The following is a 24,963-nucleotide window of genomic DNA, read 5'->3' as shown; positions in this document are numbered from 1 at the left end:
GAAGTCAGTAGGAAGTTGCAAATGGCAAGCATGTGACCCCAGGACTCTGCAACCAAGCTGGATTTGCCTGATGGGAGCATCTGGATCTGTTGGATGTGCCATTGTAAGTCATTGTCACTTAGCAATAGAGTTCCCAGTCTGAGTTACCATTGAACAATACCTGTAGTATAATGTTAAATTGAAGAAGTACCATGTTTCCCTGAAAATAAGGCAGGGTCTTATTTTCTTTTGACCCTCGAAATAAGCCCTTGGTCTTATTTTTGGGGAGGTCTTATTATTTTTGAGGTGCAGGAGGTAGCGAGCGTGGTCACCTCAGGGCTGCTGCTGTGTTGCAATATTTTCGTGGAGGGCTCATTTTAGTGCATGCGCTCTAAAACCCGATTGATCTTATTATCTGGGAAGGTCTTATTTTGGGGGAAACAGGGTAGCAAAAACATTTTTATATGCTTACTTTTTGAGAGTTCAGTGCTTAGTATTGTTGACTCTATTATGGTTGAATGGCCCAACTCCTGAGGCCATCTTGCCACAGCCATCTGGCCATCTTGCTCTGGGACAGTTTGCTGTGGAACAATTCCTTGTGGGATAATTCAGTGTGATAGATGTTATTAGCCACTGTATCGTTGAAATTATTTCCATTGACAAAAATGGAAATAAAGTAAAAAAAAACAACAACCCAAACCAGTGGCAGATAACATTCATTGTGTTGATTATCCCTCAAGGCATTTTCTGAGGCAAGTTGTTCTGTGGCAAGTTGGCCAGGGCGAGCTGTCCCGCAGCACATTGGCCATGGTGAGGTGGCCGTGGGGAGATGTCCATGGCGAGTTGGCCAAGGTGAGTTGTCCTAAACTCCTATACAGATGCTCCAAAATAAAGACGTAATTATTATTAAAATTGGTACAGAAAATTAGTGGATCTTATATTAGGTTTTTCTTGACATCTAAAGTTAAAATGCATAGCAGCGATATAATAATAATTTCTGAACATTGTCAAATTTATAGTCCTATTTAACAGTAATTTAAAGGCATTTAATCTGGTATCAGAATGTATCCTTTCTTAATGACAAAAAGATAATAGAAAAATGCTTTGTATTATTAGGAAACCAATTTCATCCCTTTTTTTTTTGGCATGAAATGTTGCAACAACATTCATCCAGTATTTGGATATGTTTCTTATATACAGAGGAAACAATTTTTAAAATTAAATGCTTTAACTTTAAGAGGAAATTAATTTGTATGCATCCCACCTATCTCCTGAACAATAGGGCTCACTACTTTCTGCTAAAGAGGAGTTCAACAAGCATTCTTGGTCTGAACTAGAATTTTGATCTCATGATGAGGTCTAGTGAGCTATTTAGACTTAATGCAATGGAATATTTTCAATTCACACTACAGCCATGATGGTGAACCTATGACACTCGTGTCACAGGTGGCACACAACGCCCTCTCTGTGGGCATATGAGCCATCACCCTAGATCAGCTCCACCGAACATGTGCGCATGTGTTCCGCTGGCTGTTGGGTCTCTGCCACACATGCTTGGGGGCAGGGCGCGTGTGGGGGCCATGTGTGCATGTGCATGTGGAGGGGCTGCATGTGCATGCGTGGGGGCAGGATGCGTGCAGGGGCAGGTGTGTTCGGGGAGGCATGCGTGCATTGCATTTTGGTGGTTCAAGCATGTGTGTGCTTTGGGTGCTTGTTCCAGAAATGTTTAGCCATTACTGCGCTAGAGTATTGTGATTTGAGATCTGTTAATTCAATTATTCTTGAACGTTATTCCAATGTCAATGGTTTCTAGTTTTTCTAGAGATGAGACCCTATTCTTTAGAATTCAGAGCTAAGAAATAATGTGAGTAACTTTCTCCTAGATTTGCAAAAACATTAGATCAGAAGTCCTTGGCAAATGGACCATTTATTTGTACCAATGGTCTAAAATTCCTTTGGTGATCTGGAGTAATATAAGTCTGAGTAAGTGCCATTTTCAAAGGCACTCCTATTCGCATGGCTTTACTTTGTTTCAAGCACATTTATGTATTGTTTCATAGCTTTCTAGATTGTCCTTTAAGATTTTTAGTGCATAATCTTTTCTAACTATACTAATAGAAAATATTTAATTTTCTATGCATTCAGGCTTATCATTGGGTATCTACTTTGGTTTCAATTACTTCTTGGAACAAGGAATGTCAGAATTTAGTTTCTGTATGGATTTAATTTAAAAACTGAAATCCTGACAATTATTGACATTTTTGTATTGTTGTTTCTTTGGTATGATTGGCAAGTACACTGCAAGATTTACTCATTTATTTTGATCGATTTAAGATAACTTAATAATAGAGTTTGATGGGGGCTGGGCAATGGCTCAACAGTTAAAGACACTGAGCTGGTCATCTGGGAAGCTGACAACCTGGATTCAAGACCTGGGTGCCACATGATGGGGTGAGCTCCCATTACTTGCCCAGCTCCTGCCAACCTAGCAGTTTGAAAGCATGCAAATGCAAGTAGATAAACAGGTACCACTTTGGTGGGAAGTAACAGTGTTCTGTGAGCCTTGGCATATAGTCACACCTGCCACAAGACCATGGAAATTTCTTTGGAAAATACTGGCTCACTTGGCTAAGTCTATGTCTGGTGGTTCGTGTCAGAGGGTTAGAAAGGCTGGAGAGCAGATAATGGTAAATGTAAAGGTTTCCCTCACACATATGTGCTAGTCGTTCCCGACTCTAGGGGGCAGTGCTCATCTCCATTTCAAAGTCAAAGAGCCAGTGCTGTCCGAAGACGTCTCCATGATCATGTGGCCAGCATGACTAAATGCCAAAGGTGCACCGAACGCTGTTATCTTCCCACCAAAGGTGGTCCCTATTTTTCTACTTGCATTTTTACGTGCTTTCAAACTGCTAGGTTGGCAGAAGCTGGGACAAGTAATGGGAGCTCACTCTGTTACGTGGTGCTAGGGATTCAAATCACTGAATTGCCTACCTTTCTGATCGACAAGCTCAACATCTTAGCCACTGAGCCACTGCATCCCTCTGGAGAGCAGACAGACTTTCTTAATTCTGAATTCCTGGATCTTGTTAGTCATCTGACCACGTCGATCTCTGACATCATTTCTTTGAATTCCTGTCACCCAAAGATCATCTTTCTCTCTCTCTTTCCACCATATTGATCAAGATTGAGAAATGAAAGTTGTGGGTTGCAAAACATTTGCATACTAGACCTTTAGATTGTAATTATATCTCAACCTTCGAAACAATTGCAAAAGAGTGTGCACAACTTCTTATGAAATTTATTTAACCAGCAGTATCAAGATCTCTTTCCCCCCTTCATCTTTGGTTGCTAACAATATAAACAAATGCAGGGAGTTAATATTTAGCTTTGCTTAGTATTTATCTTAGCAAGCAGAGTACAGCACTTGGATTCATTCCGAGGTTTTCCAAATCTGCAGTCATGTTTCCAGTTCTGTTTAGCTTATGCTTGGTTGGCATAACCCATGTTGCTCTTGCGAATAAAGGTAAGTGTTTTTGCATTATGCTTTAACAAGATGGAAATATTATATTTCTTGGAAACTGATCGGTATATTGTGGCATGAGATTTTTGTAGATCTCCCCCCACCCACGCCTATTTTCTTAAATGGTGTCTATGCATGTTAAGGGACGTGGTGGCTCAGTGACTAAGACACTGAACTTGTTAATCAGAAAGGTCGGTGGTTCGAATCCCTAGCGCCGTGTAACAGGGTGAGCTCCCGTTACTTGTCCCAGCTTCTGCCAACCTGGCAGTTCGAAAGCATATAAAAATGCAAGTAGAAAAATAGGAACCACAATTGGTGGGAAGATAACTGCGCTCCATGTCCCTTCGGCATTTAGTCATGCTGGCCACATGAGCATGCAGACGTGTTTGGACAGTGCTGGCTCTTCAGCTTTGAAATGGAGATGAGCACCGCCCCCTAGAGTCAGGAACCACATATGTGCAAGTGAAACCTTTACCTTTACCTATGCTTGTTAATTTGCATGTATGTACGCTCCTTTTATGAAATCAAAAGTGTTGACCATATCTAGAGTCCTATTCACAAATTCTGTTGCAGTCAGTAGAAACTTGCCTCCTGAATATTTCCAAAACGTGAGAAATGGGATTTTCATCTTTGTAAATTGCTCCTACAAATCCACCCCCAGGGATGGTATCTCACTAAACAACACTAAAATGTTACTAGGAATTATCTGATTAACTGACTGAAAGCTAAACTAAGTGGCATATCAATGCAGCTCCTTCTTTTTATATTGTTTCCCAGATAGGGAATGTGGCACAGAACTGTCTCCTTTTCCCTTTTCTCACTGGGGATGTCTCCAAATAGTCTCCTTCCCTAGTAAGTCAGGAGCTATTTTTTTGCTGGGGAACAGAGTGAGACAATTTTTATCCCCATTCTGTATCTCACGAGTCTTTTTTTCTTCAATACAAAATATAGGCACAGTATTTTGAACACAGGCAAGTATTTGTGTTTCTTTCACATCTCTAGTTTAACTCTAAGACTTAGTTTAGGACCTGTTTTAACATTAAACAAAATCTTCAAAATGGGTTAACAGGTTAAATAAAATAAAGGAGAATACTTAAAGCTCAGTTTTGAAATGTGGGGGGTCCTTGGTGCTTTCTCAGCTTTGTTGTTTTCTTGCAGACTTTCATTACCCAAAGTAGGTAACATCACCAATGCTAATCAGACTAGCACTGATGTTATTACCTAGTTTAGGTAATGGTTAAATTTACAGATTAAATTTAATCTAAGTTTTAATTTTTTTATTAACTGTTTTACTTGCTTTTTTAAAGTAAAAATATCATCTCCCTTACCAGAGTAGAAAGGGAAGTTGTCAGCTGAAGAAATAACAACATAAAATATACCGCAAGGATACTTATGATTAATGCTACATTATATTACCATTACATATCTCAAAGATAGAAATATTCTGGCTGATAGCTCTCCTGTTATTAATAAGCAAGGCTGCAATTGCTTGCAATTTTACAGTGAATTTTCAGCTAGGGACTTTGTGAATTGTAGTGTAGGATTTAATTACCAAGCCAAGTTGTTTCATCTAAATTTGTGAACTCATGCTTCATGCGCAGCAGGAATGAAGGATCTCAGCAAGCGGGAGTCATGTGAAAGTATTCAGAAGGCAAACATTGTGGTTAAGGTGAAATGCATAAAAAGATGTATAAAACATGTATAAAACATCATTGTTCAGGACCAGGATCTCTTCCCCCACTCTGTGTGTGTATGTGTGTGTGTATGTGTGTGTGTGTGTGTGTGTGTGTGTGTATGTGTATGTGTGTGTGTATGCATACATTCCATTTGTTTAATATTGATTTTGCATTTTTTATTATTATGTTTGGTTGGCTTTGCTGCTTTTTCCTGGTTCTCCTTCCAATGGGAGGGTGGGGGAAGAGATCCTTGTCCTGCACAATTGTGTTTTATACCTTTCCACTTATGCATTTCACCTTAACCACAATGTTTGCCTTCTGAATACTTTCACATGGCTCCCCCCCCTCTACATAGAGAGAGTGCAAAATGAGATTATATATATATATATATATATATATATATATATATATATATATATGTGTGTGTGTGTGTGTGTGTGTGTGTGTGTGTGTGTGTGTGTGTGTGTGTGTGTGTGTGTGTGTATCAAAATGCGCAATAATAAAAAGAAATAGAAAGAAGGAGCTTCCATTCTTCTTTGCAAAATATATAATTATACAGTTATCCCTTATTCTTTTTTTAGATTTAAGTTTTTTATTTTTCCATTTTCATAACATATAATCACATGTATACTATTATATAGCCAACATCATATTGTATTATTAAATGTTTACATCAATTCACCTTACCATCAGCTCCCCAAAACAATTATTGGTTCTTTTGCTCTCCATACACCATATTTGTACCTTATCCATCACTTTCTTCTCCCTCTCTCCTCCTCCATCATATCTCCTTTCTTCCCTGTTTCATCCTTCTCTTCTCTAGTTCCCCTTCCTGTCTCCTTCTCCACTCTCCCCTTTCCACTCCTCCTTTCTCTCCTCCTCTTCCCCTGCCCTCTCTCCTATCCCTCTCTTCTTCCCTTACCTCTCTCCTCTACTTCACACTCTTCATCTCATTTATTTGGTGTATTTCAGCTTCTGAGTGAGCTCCATTTTATGTTGATGGTATTGATAATTCCTTTTCAATATACATATTTAATTTTGACATATATCTTCCTCCTTTTTAAAAAAAAGAGAACAAAAAAGTATACATATATAGTCATTGTGCTTTTAACCCACCCCCATGCCCCCTTCCACCTATTTTTGGCTGAGATGTAGACCTGATTACAATTCCCAGCTATTCTCATCATTATATTTATATAATTATACATCCTCACATGTGATTCTATCTTTAAATCTCATAGTTTCCCATTGTAAGTATATTTCATGTTCTCTCTCCATTTTTCCATATCTTGGATTAGATTATCCTTAATTGTCTGTAAATAGCAATCCTTGCTGTTCAATGTTCATTACAATTCCCCTAGTCTACTATATAGAATAACAAATGATACACATCTCACTTTATCCATCATCTTAAAGGTTCTATAGATATCCATGTTTCATATATTTTAACCCATGCTTAATTGTCCTTCTATTGTCATATTCAACCAATTAGCAACTGTTTAATTATCATGTAAAAAAGTAAACCACAAACCTCTGCTTTACAATCTCCCCATATCAGTGTCATATTTATACATATTCCATGTCTTTTGACCTTTATTTAATTATCTTTCCATTATCATATTCAATCAGTTAGCAACTCCATTTTATTGTCATATTTAGGAATAAACCCCTTATCTTAACTTTATATTTTCCCATATAACAATTTCTAGTTGTCTGATTTTTTCCTACTAAATCTTTTGTCCCACTTCTCTGTTCCTGCCTTCTCCCTTTTCTTTGTTTTGACACATCCACCCTCTTGAATTTTCTCCACTCCACCATCAAAGAAATCTTTTATATTTCTCTTTGTTGAGGCATAATCTCCTATCTCAATTTTCCTTATGCCACTGTCAACCTTCTAAACATCTTTTGTCTGCTTTTTATTCCCTTTTGTTGGGACACATCCCCTTTTACCATTCTCCTTATACCACTGCCAAGCCCAATGGAGTTTCAGAGAGATGCAGTCAGGGGAGGCAGAGCCTCACCACTATCATCATGAAAAGAAAAAAAATGTAAAAGGAAAAAGGCAAGAGTGAGGTCATGCTGAGCTAGTTGCTGCCAAAGTCACTGTGGATGACTCTGCTTAGTGCTTAACTGTTAAAAAAACCTCTAAAAAAGTGCCCTTTACAGGAGGTGGCAGGAGAATGATGTGCCTCATCTAGTCTGGCGTTTTATGATCACTGAAGCAGAGTTAAGCAAGGGTTAAAAGCTGAAAAATTCCTGATGTAGATGAGGCACGTCGTTCTCCTGCCTCCTCCAGTAGAGGGTGCTTTTTAGAGGCTTTTTTAAACAGTTAAGCAGAGTCATCCATGGTGACTCTGGCAGCAACTAGCTCAGCCTGACCTCAGCTCTTGCCTTTTTCCTTTTACATTTTTTTTCTTTTCATGATGGCAGACAAGAGCAGAGTTGAAATCCTCTCTGAAACAGCTGGAAAAGGTACGTGTAGGTCAGAGGGAGGGGGAGGAATTCAAACTTCATCCTCCTGGTGCAACTTTGTGTGTGTGAGTGTGTGTGTGTTTGAGAGAGGGGGGAGGGAGCATATTGAGACAATTCTTTAGTTTATGCACTATGTAACACTCTAATACTATGCCTTTGGGTCTTCTGAAATTTTAATTATCCAATCATAAGCAAAAACAATGTTTTCAGTAGAATGAATTCCCACTTCTATTTACACCTGCCAGCCAAAATACTGCTAGTGGTATTGCTAACATAGGCTGAGGAGGAAAATCTAAATTTTCTGAATCCTGGTGCAACTGTGTGTGTGTGTGTGTGTGTGTGCGTGTGTGTGTGTTTGAGAGAGGGGGGAGGGAGGGAGAGAGGGAGGAAGGAAGGGAAGGGAGAAGAAAAAGAAAAAGAAAGAAGGAAACTTATTTAGCAAAGGAGAAAAACAAATGCTGTCGCTTTAAATTGGAACTGAGCATGCCTGGCTGTGGAATTCTGGGAGTTGAAGTCCACAAGTCTAAAAAAATTGCTGCCTCACCAGCCATAAACCTCACCGCACGTCACTGACAGTTATACACTTCTTCTTTCAGAGTTCTGGTCCACCTTAAATTTATCTACTTCAGCTGCTTTGGGGAAGAGCGACAGGAACCATTTTGGTCTTTTGTTCTTCCTTAAATGTCCAGTTCCAAAATTGCAGTTAGTTATGCAGATCTTATTTCGAGATTCTGGTCCACCTTAAATTTAGCTAATTCAGTTTAAAACGGAAGAGGAGCTGGGGCCATCTTGATCTCTTTGCCTCCTGCTTTTTCAAATTCTGATTTATGGCAGTTGGTTAATTAAAAGTAGTGCTTTTTTCTTGATTTTTCTCCCTAATTGGAGTTGCTTAAGATATATTAGTTAGAAGAAGTTCAGACGAAATCTCTCGGAATGTTTGGTTTCTATTTCAAATCCAAAACCAAATATAGGGTTTATATTTGAGTGGGTTTGTCACTTCTCTGCTTTCTCCCTTTCTGTCCGAATTTATTTCAAACAAATAGCTTTTGGGAGGGGGGTGGTGGTGTTTCAACCCTTCATTTTCCCTTTCTTTCTTTCCTTTTGCCAAAATCCAGATCTGTCTATTAATATTATTTGTACTCTCAAGATCCTTTGCCTTTTCCATGAGCCGAGGTGGCACAGTGGTTAGGGTGCAGTACTGCAGGCCACTTCAGCTGACTGTTATCTGCAGTTCAGCGGTTCAAATCTCACCGGCTCAAGGTTGACTCAGCCTTCCATCCTTCCGAGGTGGGTGAAATGAGGACCCAGACTGTGGGGGCGATATGCTGACTCTGTAAACCGCTTAGAGAGGGCTGAAAGCCCTATGAAGCGGTATATAAGTCTAACTGCTATTGCTATTGCTATTCCAAGTTTTGATTTATGACTGTGGGTTAAATGAACCTTCTTACCGGTCTTTCATCTTGTCTCCCGTACGCTCCTGTTCAGTTTTGGCTGGAAGCTGGCTTCTGTGCAGCCATGCTGCCGCCCCTACTCCAATTCACAGGGCAAATGGCAAATCTCCAATCTGCGAGGGACCTGTTGCCTCCTTCTGGGTCTGATGAGATGCTGCACCTTCTTCGCCTCCCCTCCAGGGGGCTTCTGATCCAAAAAGGATCTTGGAATAGGTTTGTCAGACAGGGTTCTTGTGAGGCTCTTGAGAGCTTACCCCCCCCCCCCCACATTCAGCTGAAGAGCTTCTGGTCAAATCCAGTTAGCTCTTATTCTGCAGCCACAAAAAGGCTCTCTTTTTTCTACTATACTATTATTGTAAATCAAAAGTTCATTTTTTTTAATATTTCAAGCAAAAGTTTATAATCGGTTTCCAATTGGCAATACATTTAGATGTCTTTTCTCTAATCAAGGAAGTCAGTCTAGCCATTTCTCCAAGTTTCATCATTCTCACCAATCATTCCTTCATTGTGGATAATGCTGGATGTTTTTTTCATTTTTGAGCCTATCATAAGCTTGTTAGTTACCATATTAAAAAAATATCCGGGATTCTTTTCCAAATGTTATCAATCAGTCCTACTGATAGATAGGAAAAGCTCTGGTTTTAATTGTATATTAATCGTTAATATCTTTTGAATCAATGTTCATTCTTGTTTGCAATACAAATTTCCATCTAGGTAGGTCAATATTAGAAGAGAGAGAGAGAGAGAGAGAGAGAGAGAGAGAGAGAGAGAGAGAGAGACAGACAGACAGACAGACAGACAGACAGACAGACAGAGATAGAGAGACAGAGACAGAGACAGAGAGAAACAGAGAGACAGAGAGAGAGAACGCTTTCATAAGATCTGAAAAGAATTCCTTCATTTTTATGCCACTGTTATATCTACTATATAGATTATATCCCAGCAATTAAACTTAATCTAGATGAATCCTGCAGGGTGGAAATGTTACTTAATAACTACAATTGAAGGCTAAGAGCCAGTGGTGCGAAACAGGCAAATTAGTGAATACTTGACATATTACACAAAAGGCAAATTTAGACATTTGTGATATGGCTTCTAGAAAAAAGTTCTGAGACCAATTAAAATTAACAGATGAAGGTGCTTAATAGTAATAGCACTTACAGTATATACTGCTTTACAGCCCTTTCTGAGTGGTTTACAGAGTCAGCATATTGCCCACAACGATCTGGGTCCTCATTTTACCCACCTCAGAAGAATGGAAGGCTGAGTCAACCTTGAGTCTGGTGAGATTTGAACTGCCAAATTGCAGGCAGCCAGCAAGCAGCAGAAGTAGCCTGCAATACTGCACTTTAATCACTGCCCCATCGTGGCTTCTACACAAATGAGCAAGAATCCATAATATTAATTATTCAGTATAAATATCTAAATTGCATATAGTGCTTGAGGACTCAAATGGAAGAGAAAGAGAGAATATGTCACTAGAAAGTTTTCCATTGGACTTTTTATTCCTAGTTAGCTATTTCTGTTTGTTCTATCTTATCTTTCTTTCCTTTTGTGTTTCATTATTTATATCTTATTCTTTTAAAAAAAAGCAAATAAAGAATGATGGACCTTGATCCCACTCTTCCAAACTCTGCAGTGACGTGTGGTGAGGTTTATGGCTGGTGAGGCACTGACACAGTGGTGGGTTTCAAAATTTTTTAGACTTGTGGACTTCAGCTCCCAGAATTCCACAGCCAGGCATGCTCAGTTCCGATTTAAAGCGACAGCATTTGTTTTTCTCCTTTGCGAAAAAGTTTCCTTCATTCTTTTTCTTCTCCCTCTCCCTCCTCCCTCCCTCCCTCCCCCCTCTCTCAAACAGACACACACACAGAGAGAAGTTGGATTGGACTATCTCTCCTACCCCCTTCCCTCTCTCATTCACTCTCTCTCAAACAAACACAAACACAGAAGTTGGATTGGATATATTTTCCAATCGCAACTTTGATTGCAGGCGGAGCCAAGTTGCCTTTTCAAACTTGTAATCAGTGAAGCTGGGCTTATATAGTTTTATCCAGGTTTCTGTGTGCGTGTTTGAAAAGGCAACGCGCCTCTGCCTGCAATCAAACTACACTTGGGGAGGGATCTACACTTGAGGATGAAGTTTGAATTCCTCCCCCTCCCTCCGACCCATACGTACCTTTTCCAGCTGTTTCAGAGAGGATTTCAACTCTGCTCTTGCCTGTCATCATGAAAAGAAAAAAAATGTAAAAGGAAAGAGGCAAGAGCTGAGGTCAGGCTGAGCTAGTTGCTGCCAGAGTCACTGTGGATGACTCTGCTTAACTGTTTAAAAAAGCCTCTAAAAAGCGCCCTCTACAGGAGGAGACAGGAGAACGACGTGCCTCACCTACATCAGGAATTTTTCGGCTTTTAACCCTTGCTTAACTCTGCTCGAGTGATCATAAAACGCTTAAAGTCAGACTAGATGAGGCACGTCGTTCTCCTACTTTTTTAGAGGCTTTTTTAAACAGTTAAGCAGAGTCATCCACGGTGACTCTGGCAGCAACTAGCTCAGCCTGACCTCAGCTCTTGCCTCTTTCCTTTTACATTTTTTTCTTTTCATGATGACAGTGGTGAGTCTCTGCCTCCCCTGACTGCATCTCCCTGAAACTCTGATATACTGTTGTTGTCTAAATAATTTATCTTGCTGGGCTTTGATGTTTAGATTGACTTTGTTGTTATAAAAATGGCTTGAATTAACAAGAAATGTAAGATTGTAGCTGTAAATTTTCCTGTGTTCTACTGCAGGTTAAAAAAAATCAGAAATCACTGCTTTTTCTTCCTCTTCTTTATCTTGGTGCTTTTTCTTTCTTTTTCTTTTGTCTCTATTTGTATTTTACCCTATACTAAAGTTTAATACTTTTTAAAAATAAAGAATTTATGTTGCATTCATGTATCCTTTGGTTTCATCTGTGAAAACAGACAATATACTCATTAATATTAACATTGAAATGAGATGGGTGGCAAATAAATTTAAATAAACAAACAAACAACCAAATAAATAAATAAAAATATTATGGCTCCAGGACCATATAAAACTACTGTTCATGTACCAATATATCTTTTCATACATGACGTGTTCATGCTTGATGTCTTATAGTTTGCCCTCGGCCTCCTGAAGTACCTCTGGCTACCATCAACGTAAATAAAGAAGCATACAGTCCTGGAGAAGACATTATCTATCAATGTATCCCAGGTTATATTCCCCAGTCTAGCTCAAGGAGATACATATGTCATTCATCTGGTAAATGGCCTACTGTTACATTCAGATGTACACGTAAGTATGTCCTTTCTGTAGTTCTTTTTTTTTTTTGCTTTTTCCCACACAAATCAATATTTTTGCTTTTTTGAATAAAAACCAGTTTTTTTCTATTTGTTCTCTTTTCTATGAAATGTCTCTAACTTTTGAAACATATTTGAATATTTGAATCTTCCACATTTCCATGGCTGCCCTTCTGCCTCTTCTCCCCAGCAAAATCAAGATTTTTTTCCCCATCAAAATTGTGAGAATGAGGTCGTATTCTTGATGTAAAAACCTTTCTATGTACCAAAGTTTTAAGGGGACTTTTGCCACAGATCAATCCTAAAAGAGCTAGTCTGGTGTAGTAGTTAAAAGCATCAGACCAGAAATGGGAGCTGTAGTCCCGTCTTAGACACAAAGCCAGATGGGTGACTTTGGGTCAGTCACTTTCTCTGAGCCCTAGGAAGAAAACAGTGGTAAACTATTTCCAAAATCTTGCAAGAAAATTACAGGCAACTAGTCCAGGTAGTCACCAGGAATCAATGATGACTTGAAGGTACACACACACATGTAGACAATAGCAATATACCGCTTCACAGTGCTTTACAGCACTGTGTAAATTCCTCTCTAAGAAATTTACAGAGTCAGAATATTGCTCCCAACAATCTGAGTCCTCATTTTACAGACCTCGGAAAGATGCAAGGCTGAGTTAACCTTGAGCTGATCAGGATCGAACACCTGGCAGTGGAATGCAGAGTTTGGCTGCAACACTTAAGACTTATATACCGTTTCCAAGTGCTTTACAACCTTCTCTAAGCGGTTTACAGAGTCAGCATCTTCCCCCCCCCCAAACAATCTGGGTCCACGTTTTACCCACCTCCGAAGGATGGGAGACTGAGTCAACCTTGAGCCTGGTGAGATTTGATCTGCCAAATTGCAGGCAACCGGCAGACAGCAGAAATAGCCTGCAGTACTACACTCTAACCACTGTGCCAGGCTTAGTGACATTCAATGGGTGATGTTTTAGTCAATATAATAGCCTCACAACCAGTTCCATCAGATTTCACTGAAATATGTTTGTGGTGTGAAGCACAGCACCAGGCCAACAAGTGTTGATTCTGAGCAGGGGTGGGTTCTGCCTGGCTTTACTGCCGGTTTGCTCGTGCGTGCTGGATCAAGCTGTGTGCGCATGCACAGTTCAATTAAAATTATTCTGTACATGTGCAGAACTAAAAAACAAGATAGTGGCGGCGACAGCGGCAATGAGGCAACTGGTTTGGGGGCATGGCAGGCCTTGGTCGTTGCCTGTTCCAGTGACCCAGGCCACCATACCACTACCGGCTCGGCCTAACCTGGCTGAACTGGTAGGAACCCACCACTGATTCTGAGTCATCCAGCTCAAGTTACATAGTTCTCACAGCATGTTTGAAGTCTATAGAGATTCTCAGTCATCCAGGTCATGGTTGTCCCAATAGTGCTTTTTCAAGGAAGCAACTGGACTTTCTTGTTTTTTCTTTTGAAGATGTTTCACTTCTCATCCAAGAAGCTTCTTCAGCTCTGACAGGATAGTGCAGCTGTCTGCAAAGATTTATATTCCTTGCAGACAGCTGTTAATTTCCATCCTTTTAAGTACAACTACTCCCTAAAACTGGGATGTCAAATGCACATCATCACGTGACGTATTGAGACTTCCCCTCTTTCGCTAAAACAGGCATGGGTGTGGCCAGCTCATGACGCATCCAGTCCAGAATGCAAATTTCCAGCTGTCTGCAAGGAATATAGATCCTTCCATTCCCCACTACCCTGTCAAAGCTGAAGAAGCTTCTTGGACGAGAAGTGAAATGTGTTCAAAAAAAAAAACAAGAAAGTCTAGCTGCCTCCTGAAAAAGCACCTTTGGGACACAGTATGTTTGGTTAGGTCAAGGAAGCAGGTGAGTCCCTTGTGGGAACATCAAAAAAGATTGAGATAAACAGATTAGGGATAAATCTATTCTATTCCATCTGCTCTGTTGTTGAGAAAATGAAACCTAGTTAACATATTGGTTTATCTGCTCCTGCAACAAAACAATCAGAAGAGCAAGAATGGGATTCGTGTGTGCCAATTTCAGTACTCTTAAGACCTGGCAATTCCAAACATGCCTCTGTTTGAGCTCCCCAAATACACCTAGTCAGTACCGAAAGTCTGAGTGATGTAGTAGAGTTTTACCAATAGTATCCTGGTACAAGGACGCAGTGATGCTAGTAACTTCTTGGAGAAGTTGGCTGTTGTTTTGGTTTTAATCATTTAGTTGTGTTGGACTTTTTGTGACTTTATAAGCACGTGCTCTCCATGCTACCCTGTCAGGCACAGCTTCTTTCGATTGTTGTATGTTCATCTTGGCATCAAATCTGATGTTATCAAGCCAGCGAGTTCTTTGCTTGCACCTTCTTCTTTGTCCACTAAACATTCCTAGCATTGTTTCCTTTCCCAATGAACCCACATGCATAATATGGCCAAAGTAAATCAGAAGTAGTCTTGTGATTTTAGCTGCCAGTGATGTACATTCCATATTTTCAAAATGGCTATTTAAAAAAAAAACTTATTTAATGGGATTGAACCAGTGGTGAAATTCATTTTTTTTTTACTGCCGGTTCTGTGGGCGTGGCTTGGTGGGAGTGGCAGGAGAAGGATACTGCAAAATCTCCATTCCCTCCCCACTCTGGGGCCAGCCAGAGATGGTATTTGCCAGTTCTCCAAACTACTCAAAATTTCCGCTACCGGTTCTCCAGAACCTGTCAGAACCTGCTGAATTGAACCCCTGGATTGAATGCTGTCAAAGCCACCATGATGGAGATCTGATTGAGTTATTCCCTGATTTAGTTGAGTATGTTGTTAGACCAAGGTCATTATCTAGAGGAAACCATTTTATTCTGGCATCCACGGAGGAAAATCTTACAAATAGCTCTCTCCTTTTGGAAGATAAAAATTATCACGAGGGAAAAAAAGGCTAATTAAATGCTTTTATTGCATTTTCACAAGGCGTGAAATGCACAGCCTAAAATGATTGATTCACTCTTCCTAGTTGGAGGATTAGAGTTTGCCCCTCCTTTATTTACCCAAGTTAGCCCTGGAACTTATGTCAAGCAAGAAGAGAAGGCTCTGAAAATGGTAGGAGGTCTTCTGAGGATCTGTGCACATCCTCAGATCAAACAGTCACATTAATAGGACAATCATCATCATGGGTTAATTAATTCACAATTGCTTTGGCTTCTAAGTCGAAGCCTACCCATAGGCTTTATTTGCAATGGCCTCCACACTGGTCCAGATCACTGACTATCTATTACCCTTCTTTGGAAAAAATATTTCCCCCCAAATTGCTTTGGATAATGCACAACAGATGGAAACATCAATAAAAGCTTTTCTTGCTCTGGTGAGAAAAGCTGTAATTATTGTTTTTTTTTGTCACCTAGTTATTAAAAAGATTCCCCAATCATGTTTAAAAGAGCAAAGATAGAGAATACATTAGGCAAAAAATAAAAATAAAAATGAAGGCAAACTATTCTGAATGGTGTGGCTTCTTGAAGCTCACATGATGTTAGACCTTTTTCTTAGGGGCAAACATGTTCGAAGAAATGTTTGTACTAAACATTTAAATTATTCCTATGGCATCTGCTAGGGATGCGGTGGCTCAGTGGCTAAGACGATGAGCTTGTCGATCAGAAAGGTCGGCAGTTCGGCGGTTTGAATCCCTAGCACCGTGTAACAGAGTGAGCTCCTGTTACTTGTCCCAGCTTCTGCCAACCTTGCAGTTCGAAAGCATGTAAAAAAATGCAAGTAGAATAATAGGAACCACCTTTTGTGGGAAGGTAACAGCATTCCGTGCCCCTTCGGCATTTACCGGTAGTCATGCTGGCCACATGACTACGGAGATATCTTAGGACAGCGCTGGCACTTCAGCTTTGAAACGGAGATGAGCACCACCCGCTAGAGTCAGGAACGACTAGCATATATATGTGAGGGGAACCTTTAACTTATGGCATCTGCTTCCCAGCACCAACTTTCTCCAGAAGTATCTAGCCTGAGGGGGGGGGGGAAGACTTGATTACTTAATCTCCACAGATATCATACTTTCTGGCCTGTTGTGACTGGAACACCATTGTTCTTGAGTGTAAGCGGTGAACCGTGCTATTATGCTTATGGGTTTATTGTCTTAGTTCATCAAATAGAAAATGATCTATTGTTCATAATCTGAATGAATTGCCTTAACTTGGTGATTGCTTCTTGTTTATAGTGTATCTATTTCTCTCTTCCCCAATTAAATATTAATAAACACATGTATATATATTTATATATATATATTAAAACAGCCAAGAAATGTCCCTATCCTGGACCCTTGAACAATGGAGAAATACACGTCACTGACCTCAACTACCTGAGTGTCATAAAGTTTTCCTGTAATACTGGGTAAGTTTGTATACCAACCAATTGGAATAAACCTTTATCTCTCAGAAATTAAATTTGTAACTTATAGTTCATTTTATCTGTATTAAGTACATGAATAATGTTCTCTATTCTTATTCCCTGTGTTGATTTTTAAATGAGGATGAATATCTTGCTTTAAAAACATTTGGAGGAGGGGGTGTTAATGGGACATTTTATTTCTAGTCTTAAACTAAGAGTTGATAGTAAGTGTTTAGGAACAACTCACTGGAGAAGAGCCTAATGCTGGGAAAGATTGAGGGCAAAAGAAGAAGGGGACGACAAAGAATGAGATGGCTGGATGGAATCACTGAAGCAGTTGGCGTGAGCTTAAATGGACTCCAGAGGATGGTAGAGGACAGGAAGGCTTGGAGGGACGTTGTCCATGGGGTCACAATGGGTCGGACACGACTTTGCAACTAAGAACAAAATATATGCTTGAAAGAAGTCAAGTCATTCTTTGCATATGTTTGTATTTTTCTTTCTTTTTCTTTATATACATTTCCACACTTTGATTCCTATTTTCCTTTTACTCTTTATCATTTCTTTTTGTCTTAGTTTGTGTTATTTTTAATGTGCTTGCTTTTGTAAAATGCAATTATTTTGCACAATTATTTTGGGGGAAAACATATTCGGTCCTTATAGGTTTTCCCGGAAATATGATAGCCAGTTAGAAATCTCAATCGGTAGATTTTATGAATCTGTTGACAAAACAGTTTCTAAGGTCAGTTGTGATATGTTGCAAACAGTATTAAAATGTGCAAAGAAGTAAAATAAAACCAAAACCAGGCTTTGGTCCTGATCCTGCAAAACTATTTAACTCACCCAAAGTTCCTCCTTGGTGAGTCTGGCAGCAGACAACTACGTTCACTAGATTTTCCCTTCATGGAGTCTTGCCTACCTTCTCCAGAAAGTTCCTAGGACAGGGGTCAGCAACCCGTGGCCTCTGGAGCTGCATGTGGGTCTTTCATCCCTCTGCTGCAGCTCCCCATTGCTCAAACTATGTGTCACAACCACCAATGTGTGATACCCGCCGGCACATAATTTATTGAGCTTTTTGACCCCGGTAGGATAAATCCAACAAAAGAAAAGTTTCTGAAGAAAACAGAACATTTAATTCAACTACATATGCTGGTACTGTGGCCACTCAGGAAATAGTCAGGGATGGGAAGGGTTTGTGGCTCTCCATGTTTTTTTTTATGTGGGAAATGGGTCCAAATGGCTCTTTGAGTGTTTAAGGTGGCTGACCCCTGCCCTAGAATCTCATGAAGCCTTGCACCAAGACCATAGGACATCACTTAACTCTTCCCTATTGATCAGACAGATAAGAAGCAGGTGTTACTCAGTTGCTGCAGTCTGTCAATAGTTAAGAAGGCTCCCCCTGCTTTTTTTGTCTAAATATATTCCCCCTGTATTTATTTATTTTTTGAAAAACTAGGTAGGGAAGCAAAACTGTTCCCATCCATAACTATGTGGGTGGAGTTAGATGGACTTTGCAGCAGTTTGAATTATTTGAGAGCTACATTTGACCTTTCGTGAATGGGGTCATTTGACTTCGATTGCGGTTTCCACAACGTAGAAATCTCCTCATGGACTCAGTTAAAGATATTTGTTCCAGATGTTTAAAAGAGAACCCCAACAATTTAGCAAAGGTTCATATAGTGTGTTAAGGCATGATTTCTTTAACATTCACTTTGCAGAATAAATCCAAGTGGCTGGGTTGACTTATCAGTATAAGTCACAAGTCGTGGTTTGGAAACCATGGTGGCTGAATTTATATAAGACAGGAAGCCAAACCAAACAAAATATGCTAAAGTGGAATGCAATAAATGCTCCCAGTCATTACAGGTAGTCCTTGACTTACAATCACAATCGAGTCTAACATGTCCATGGCTAAGCAAGGCAATAATTAAATGAGTTGCGCCTCATTTTAGGACCCTTTTTGCCACCACTGATAAATGAATCACTGCAGTTATTAAGTGAATCATGTGGTTCTGGCTTTCACCATGGACCTTCCTTGTTGGAAGCTGTCTTGGAAGGTTGCAAATGGTGATCCCCTGACCCTGGGATAGTGCAGTTGCCATAAATATAAACCAGTTGCCAAGCCCCTGAATTTTGATCATGTAACCATGGGGATGCTGAAAAGGTCATGATTCACTAAGTAAATGTTGTAAGTCGAGGACTACCTGTACTGTTATTGCCTGAGCCCCTGCATTGTTATTAGAAGATGTTTAACAAGCATGATGTAACCATTTTCAGAACCGCTCTCATGAGAGTATTTTATACCCAGGTTTGTTCTTGAAGGACCAACAAGCAGCCAATGCCAGGCAGATGGGAGCTGGAATGCAAGCCTGCCTGAATGCCAACGTAAGTATGGCAAGATATTAATATATACATACAACGAAATGTATTTGTTTATTTATTTGTTTGTTTATTTATTTATAAAATTTATATGCTGCCCAATCCCGAAGGAAATGCACCGACTGTCTTGCTAATTGGAAGTGTGAATTTATCCAGGTATTTAACTTTTTTCAATGAGCACACCTTTAGATGGAAAGACAATGGAAATAGGAAATTTCTTTTAAAATGATCTCAATCAGAAACATTCCTGAGGAAGAGCTACAATATTGAAAAGAGTTGAAAAGAAGCCACAAACAGAAAAGTACATTTAAGGTTCGACTAGGGCTATAATACTTGGCTTGCAAAATTTAAAATGACCATGAGGTGGTAACAAAAAGTGACAAGCTTTGGTTGCCATCTAAACCGTAGGGCATGGGTAGTCCTTGACTTAGAAACACAATTGAGGCCAACATTCCCATTGCTAAGCAAGACAGTTGAAAAAAGAATTTTGCTCAATTTTACCACCTTTCTTGCCACAATTGTTTAAGTCAGCGGTGTCAAACTCGCGGCCCACAGGCCCACTTGTTGGAAGATAGCTGGGAAAGTTCCAAATGATAACAACATGGTCCAAGTCAGTGCAACATGAAATACATCCAGTTGCCAAGCATCCAAATTTTGATAACGTGATCATGGAGTGAAATAAGTCATGTCACTTTTTTCAGTGCTGTTGTGATTTCAAATGGTCACTAAACAACTGGTTTTAAGTTGAGGACTACCTGTAATGGTCATTCAATTATTTTGTAGCCCAAGTGTGGTAACCTTAGCTTAGCACAATATTCAAATCTGCTTTGTGCATTTTTCAGTTCTCTTCCAGGTTTATTCCTGAATAGCTACATATGTAAATCTTATTCATATAATCAATGAGAACCATTCGATGGATTTCATTATGTGAAATAAATAACACCAAAATACAACTTGGAATAGGGAATTGTAATAGTTTGAGGAAACCTCAGCTCAGAGATTTGGTTTACATAGTCTTTACTCTAGAAACTCTTTAAAAACTACATTGTATGTTGTTCAGTATTTTCTTAATAACAGATCACAATTCCACTGACCGCACATTTAAGTTTAATCCCCCGTTTGGTGATGTTAGCAAACAAACTACTTGCAGAAATCGGCTGCCAACATCTTATCAATTTAATAAACACTCTTAAGATGCAATTATAGGAATTCCATAGGGCAAAAGTTTAAGTGCGATTTATAGCATATTAGGGAGGGGCATTGTGTTAAACAGATTTACTTTGTTTTTCTAGCTGTGATTTGCCCTCCACCTCCAGTTTCTGAATTTGGAGCTCTCTCGTATCATAGAATTGAGTCTGGAGAGGACTTTTTTTTCCAAGAGACAATCCGATTTAGCTGTCTGTTACCTTTGGCACTGTTTGGAAGTGAAACAGCTACCTGCCAGGCTGATGGAAGCTGGACTGCATTACCTGAATGCAAATGTAAGTCCTATAATATAGTATTGGTAGCTGGGAATTTTGGGGTTGTATTGGCAACATATCTTGAGAGAGCCACACCAGAGAAAGCTGGCTTAAAGTAAGATTAGGTAAATTGCCTCTGAATGGTCTCCCAACCATCACCTAGTAGGAATTCTTTGATTAGGGCTCAATCAACTTTGGAATTAGGACATAGAGGACTGTTCTACAGGTAATCTTCAGCTACAGTATTTGCCTCCAGTACATAAAGCAGCTGGACATAAATCTCATGAAGAAACTGCTTCTCAAAATTTCAACTCTCTCCTCCGCTCTGGTCAAAGTGATGGACAGCTGTCCTGTCTGGACTCCCTGCTTCTTTCTCCTTGCTTGGGCCATCAGCAGAACACTTTGGATACCCTATAAGAAAATTTGGTTGAAGTTTTGCTCTCAGCAAGATAGGAGTGTGCCGAGGATGACATCCTCTGTTCTTGCTGTCCAAAACAGTACATGTTCCTCACATTGGGACAAGCAGGAAATATAGATTAGCCCAAAATGTGAGTCCTGGATTTCCTGTTTTCTCTTTTCTCCCCTTAACAGCTGTAGAATGTCCGCCTCCAGAACCAATAGAACATGGATTCATAAACTTTGGTCTTCGTGGTATTTTTCATTATCAAAATACTGTGCATTATGGTTGTTATGCACCTTACACTATGGATGAAGCTTCAGAATCAAGGTGTGAGAAAACAGGAACTTGGTCAAATAAACCAACTTGCAAAGGTAAAATAGCATGTATTGTATTTGTTCAAAATAGCTTTTGTTTTTTAAAAAAAGTATCTTAACAATGTAATGAACGTTCATAATGGTTAAGCTAGTTTATTTAGGAATCCATCATATCAGAATTCACAAATGAAGAGGAACACAGGATGTTTACTAAATCTACAAATGACACAAAATGGGAAGTATAGTGAATACCTTAGAAAACAGAAATAAATTTCACATGATCTTGATAAGTAGAAAAACTCAGGTGAAAGTTACATAATTGAATATAGCAGAGATAAGTAAAAAACTTCACTTAGGAAGGAAAATCAAACGCATAGAAATAAATACAGGAGTATCTGACTTGGTAATCATTTTTATTTTAATAGATTTTGGAGCAGCGTTGACGGTATATTGAATATGAGTTAGCAGAATGATAAGGCTAGAAAATCAATTTTTAAATGCATTTATTGCAAGTAATTTTTAGATACTTTAGTTATTTGATTTGGCTTCATTCTACTGTGGTCAGACTTAAGCACTGTTTCTGAGCATCACATTTACGATGGATACAGAACAAGTTCAAAGAAGTAAAGGAGTCACATCAAAGGACTAGAAAATTAAATTGGATAGAGAGAGAATGAAAGAACTGGGCATGCTCAGCCTTCAGAAGACTAGGGCTACTTAAAGGATGTCACATAGAAAAAGTCAAACTTGTTCCATTTTTTTTAATTGAGTGCAGAATATGCAATAGTAGATTTAAGGCTATAGGAAGCTTTAAAAGTTAAGAAGTTTCTTTCTGATAATATAAAAAATGTTTGGTTATTTACTATTTATTTACCATCAGAATCTGGTAGCTTGTAGACCCCATCAGCAGATGAGCACTGACCGGCAGGGACTAGAAACTGGGCTTTTTCTGCTGTAGCCCCTGCCTTGGGGAATATTTTCCCCTCAGAATCAGAATGACCCCAACCCAGTGGGCTTTTCAGTTTTAAAAGCTTGACTATATACAGTAACTGGACCTAGGGCAGGGGACATGCAAAGGGCCCTCTTATTTGGCCTTACTATTAGCTGATTAATCACCAGGGCTGTAATAATTTACTTTATGGATGGTGGTTTTTTTACTGTTTTAATGCTTTTCAAATTATTTTGTTTTATAATTTTAGCATTGTAAGCTGCCCAGTGTCATTTAGTTGAGATAGGCAGCTATAGAAATTGAATGAATGAATGCAAGAAGGAATGAAAGCACAATACAAAAACAATTCAAGTCATTTACAGAGAACATCATAATAATCAAACAGCACTCATCAAATTGAGGCAATGTTGGCTTTCAAGGGCTGTGGAAAATCACTCCGTTTTTATACTCTTTCAAAATGATGCCTAAGTTATCACTGGCTACCTCGAGAAGAATGCTAGTCCATAGAATGAGAACCCCAGTTGAGATATTGCCAACTCTGGGTGCCTCCATCTGTCTCACTTCCCTGGAGTGGGACCCACTACCATTCTCATCCAAGAAACTGTACCAGATGGGCTAGTTTTACCTGGAGGTGCTGATCTTGGAAATACCTCAGAGCTAAAACCAGTTAGAGCTTAAAATACTGTAATAATAACCAAAATCAACCTTTGAACAGCAGTGTCTACAGTATTGGTTTAATTTGGGTGTGATGACCTTACCTATTAGCACCTAGGCTGCCATCTTCTGCATAAGCTGGAACTTCTAAACAGTCTTCAAATGTAGCCAAGGTAGCTGTGAGAAATGTGTTCCCATCTTCTTTAAGTATAGCAACTGCCCCCCCCCTCCATTTGTCTGTCATTTTAAAGTATGAATCTTTCAGGTATAATATGTAAAGGTATACTTATCATATATGACTAGTTGCTTTGGAACACATACAATATTTTTAAAAAAGGGTGATACAGAAGATATATAAAGACGATTTTTAAATAGAGATTGCTGTGTAAATACACAATAAAGTTGAAAAGCCTGCCTTTGACAACATTTACTTAATTTAGAAAATCACCAGTTAAATAAAGTACTCAGGTGCTTCTATGATTGTTGACCAATGATTTTTTTAAACTATGTATTTTATGTTTCTTCTTCCTCTTCCGGTAGCACCATGTAACATACCAATGGGAAAAGCGACAGTGTTATACAATGGGCAGAAAATAAAGGTGAAAAAACTTAAGCATATACAACATGCTGAAACCATCTGGTATTTCTGTAAAAGTAAGACAGAGAAGTGCAGTTATAAAACACCAACCCAATGCATAGATGGTCAACTTTCAGTTCCTGACTGTTTTGAAGGTATGAACATGTTCTTTTTTCATTATTATGGGAACAGAAGACATAACTTTTGTCTACATTAATTTGGTTGGCATTAGGGAAACATAAAATTACTGGAAACATCCAGAGTTTCCAAGAATGGAATGCCTAAAAGGAGGTTGAAAATTAAATTTAATCTATCCCTCCATCCATCTATCCCTCCATCGATCCATGCCCATATCCCTCAGAGATTACACGAGATTTATGCCTACCGGTAAACATCTTTGAAGCTGCTGAGTATGTAAGATATATTTGTCTGAATTTTGACCACTTAATCTGTGGATGTGGGGAGCTTCCCACCCCTTCCACAGTAGTTGTGATGTTACAAGAACATCATTTCCAAACGTTGGTGTGCTTGCTTCCTATTGCACAAATATAGTAAGAATAAAGTTTTCCTGCATTGGAGGGGAAAAGGTATGGGAAATTAATATAGCTGTTACAGTAATCATACAATTTCTAGATTGATTTCATAAATACGGGATGGCTCCCCCCTTCTCCCCCAATCAGATATTGAAGAAGCAACCATGTAATCAGAGCTTTCCTAGAGCTAGATTGTGTGTTTACTAAATAAGGAACTTGACTATATTAATATGTAACTTATTTTATACAGAATACAACTGGATTGCATCCTTGTTCAAAACAGATCCAGCAGACATGACTCCATGTACAAACTAACTGAAGATATCATCTCCCTGTCTGCCATCATATCGAGAAAGAAATACTTATAAATGGAGAATACCTTCAAGATCACATATTATTTTTTCCAAATACATGTACCAGCATATGTAGTTTACTTTGATGTGATTCTTTTAATATTTTGCTTTGCAAATTAACCTGATGAAACTACTAGACTGTATTGTACTACGATGCATAAAACACCCGGATACTTTTCTAGCTTTGATTTAATAAAACACGTATAAACCTCGACTATGAAAGTTTCAAGGTACTTTATAAAAATACGTTTCCAATCAATAACACTTCAAAGATTGTTAACTGACAACACTGTTAACCTCTGTATGTCTGATGAAACGTTCCAGGGTCTTGGGTACCTACCAAGGTCAATTCCTCAATTCATAATTTCAGGAAAAACTGGGACTTTCAAGAAAAGGTACTTTCTTGTATTGATCTTAACAAGCAGTTAGGACAGCGGGGAGGCGGGACTCACATCGCAATGTTATGACGTGCGATCTTGAAGCTCCAAGATCGCCGTCGATATTTCTGTTGCTGGATGGTCCTTT

The 24,963-nt window shown here is 39.1% G+C and overlaps 1 protein-coding gene across 1 annotated transcript; it reads left to right on the top strand.

The window, feature by feature from the left end:
- Nucleotides 1-3,359: 3,359 nt before the first annotated feature.
- On the top strand, nucleotides 3,360-24,652 carry APOH (apolipoprotein H). The gene is made up of 8 exons (XM_087710222.1): nucleotides 3,360-3,502; nucleotides 12,238-12,414; nucleotides 16,726-16,822; nucleotides 19,128-19,204; nucleotides 20,491-20,679; nucleotides 21,250-21,429; nucleotides 23,516-23,707; nucleotides 24,336-24,652. Exons 1-8 carry the CDS (start codon nucleotides 3,439-3,441, stop codon nucleotides 24,398-24,400), a joined length of 1,041 nt encoding a protein of 346 aa, XP_087566348.1. The 5' UTR covers nucleotides 3,360-3,438; the 3' UTR covers nucleotides 24,401-24,652.
- Nucleotides 24,653-24,963: the final 311 nt, after the last annotated feature.

This window comes from Thamnophis sirtalis, unplaced genomic scaffold, assembly GCF_051295495.1.
Source record: "Thamnophis sirtalis isolate CommonGarterSnake01/CBP01778 unplaced genomic scaffold, rThaSir2_p1.2 scaffold_3, whole genome shotgun sequence".
Classification (NCBI taxonomy): Eukaryota; Metazoa; Chordata; class Lepidosauria; order Squamata; family Natricidae; genus Thamnophis; species Thamnophis sirtalis.
This window is presented reverse-complemented; position numbering and strand designations above follow the sequence as displayed.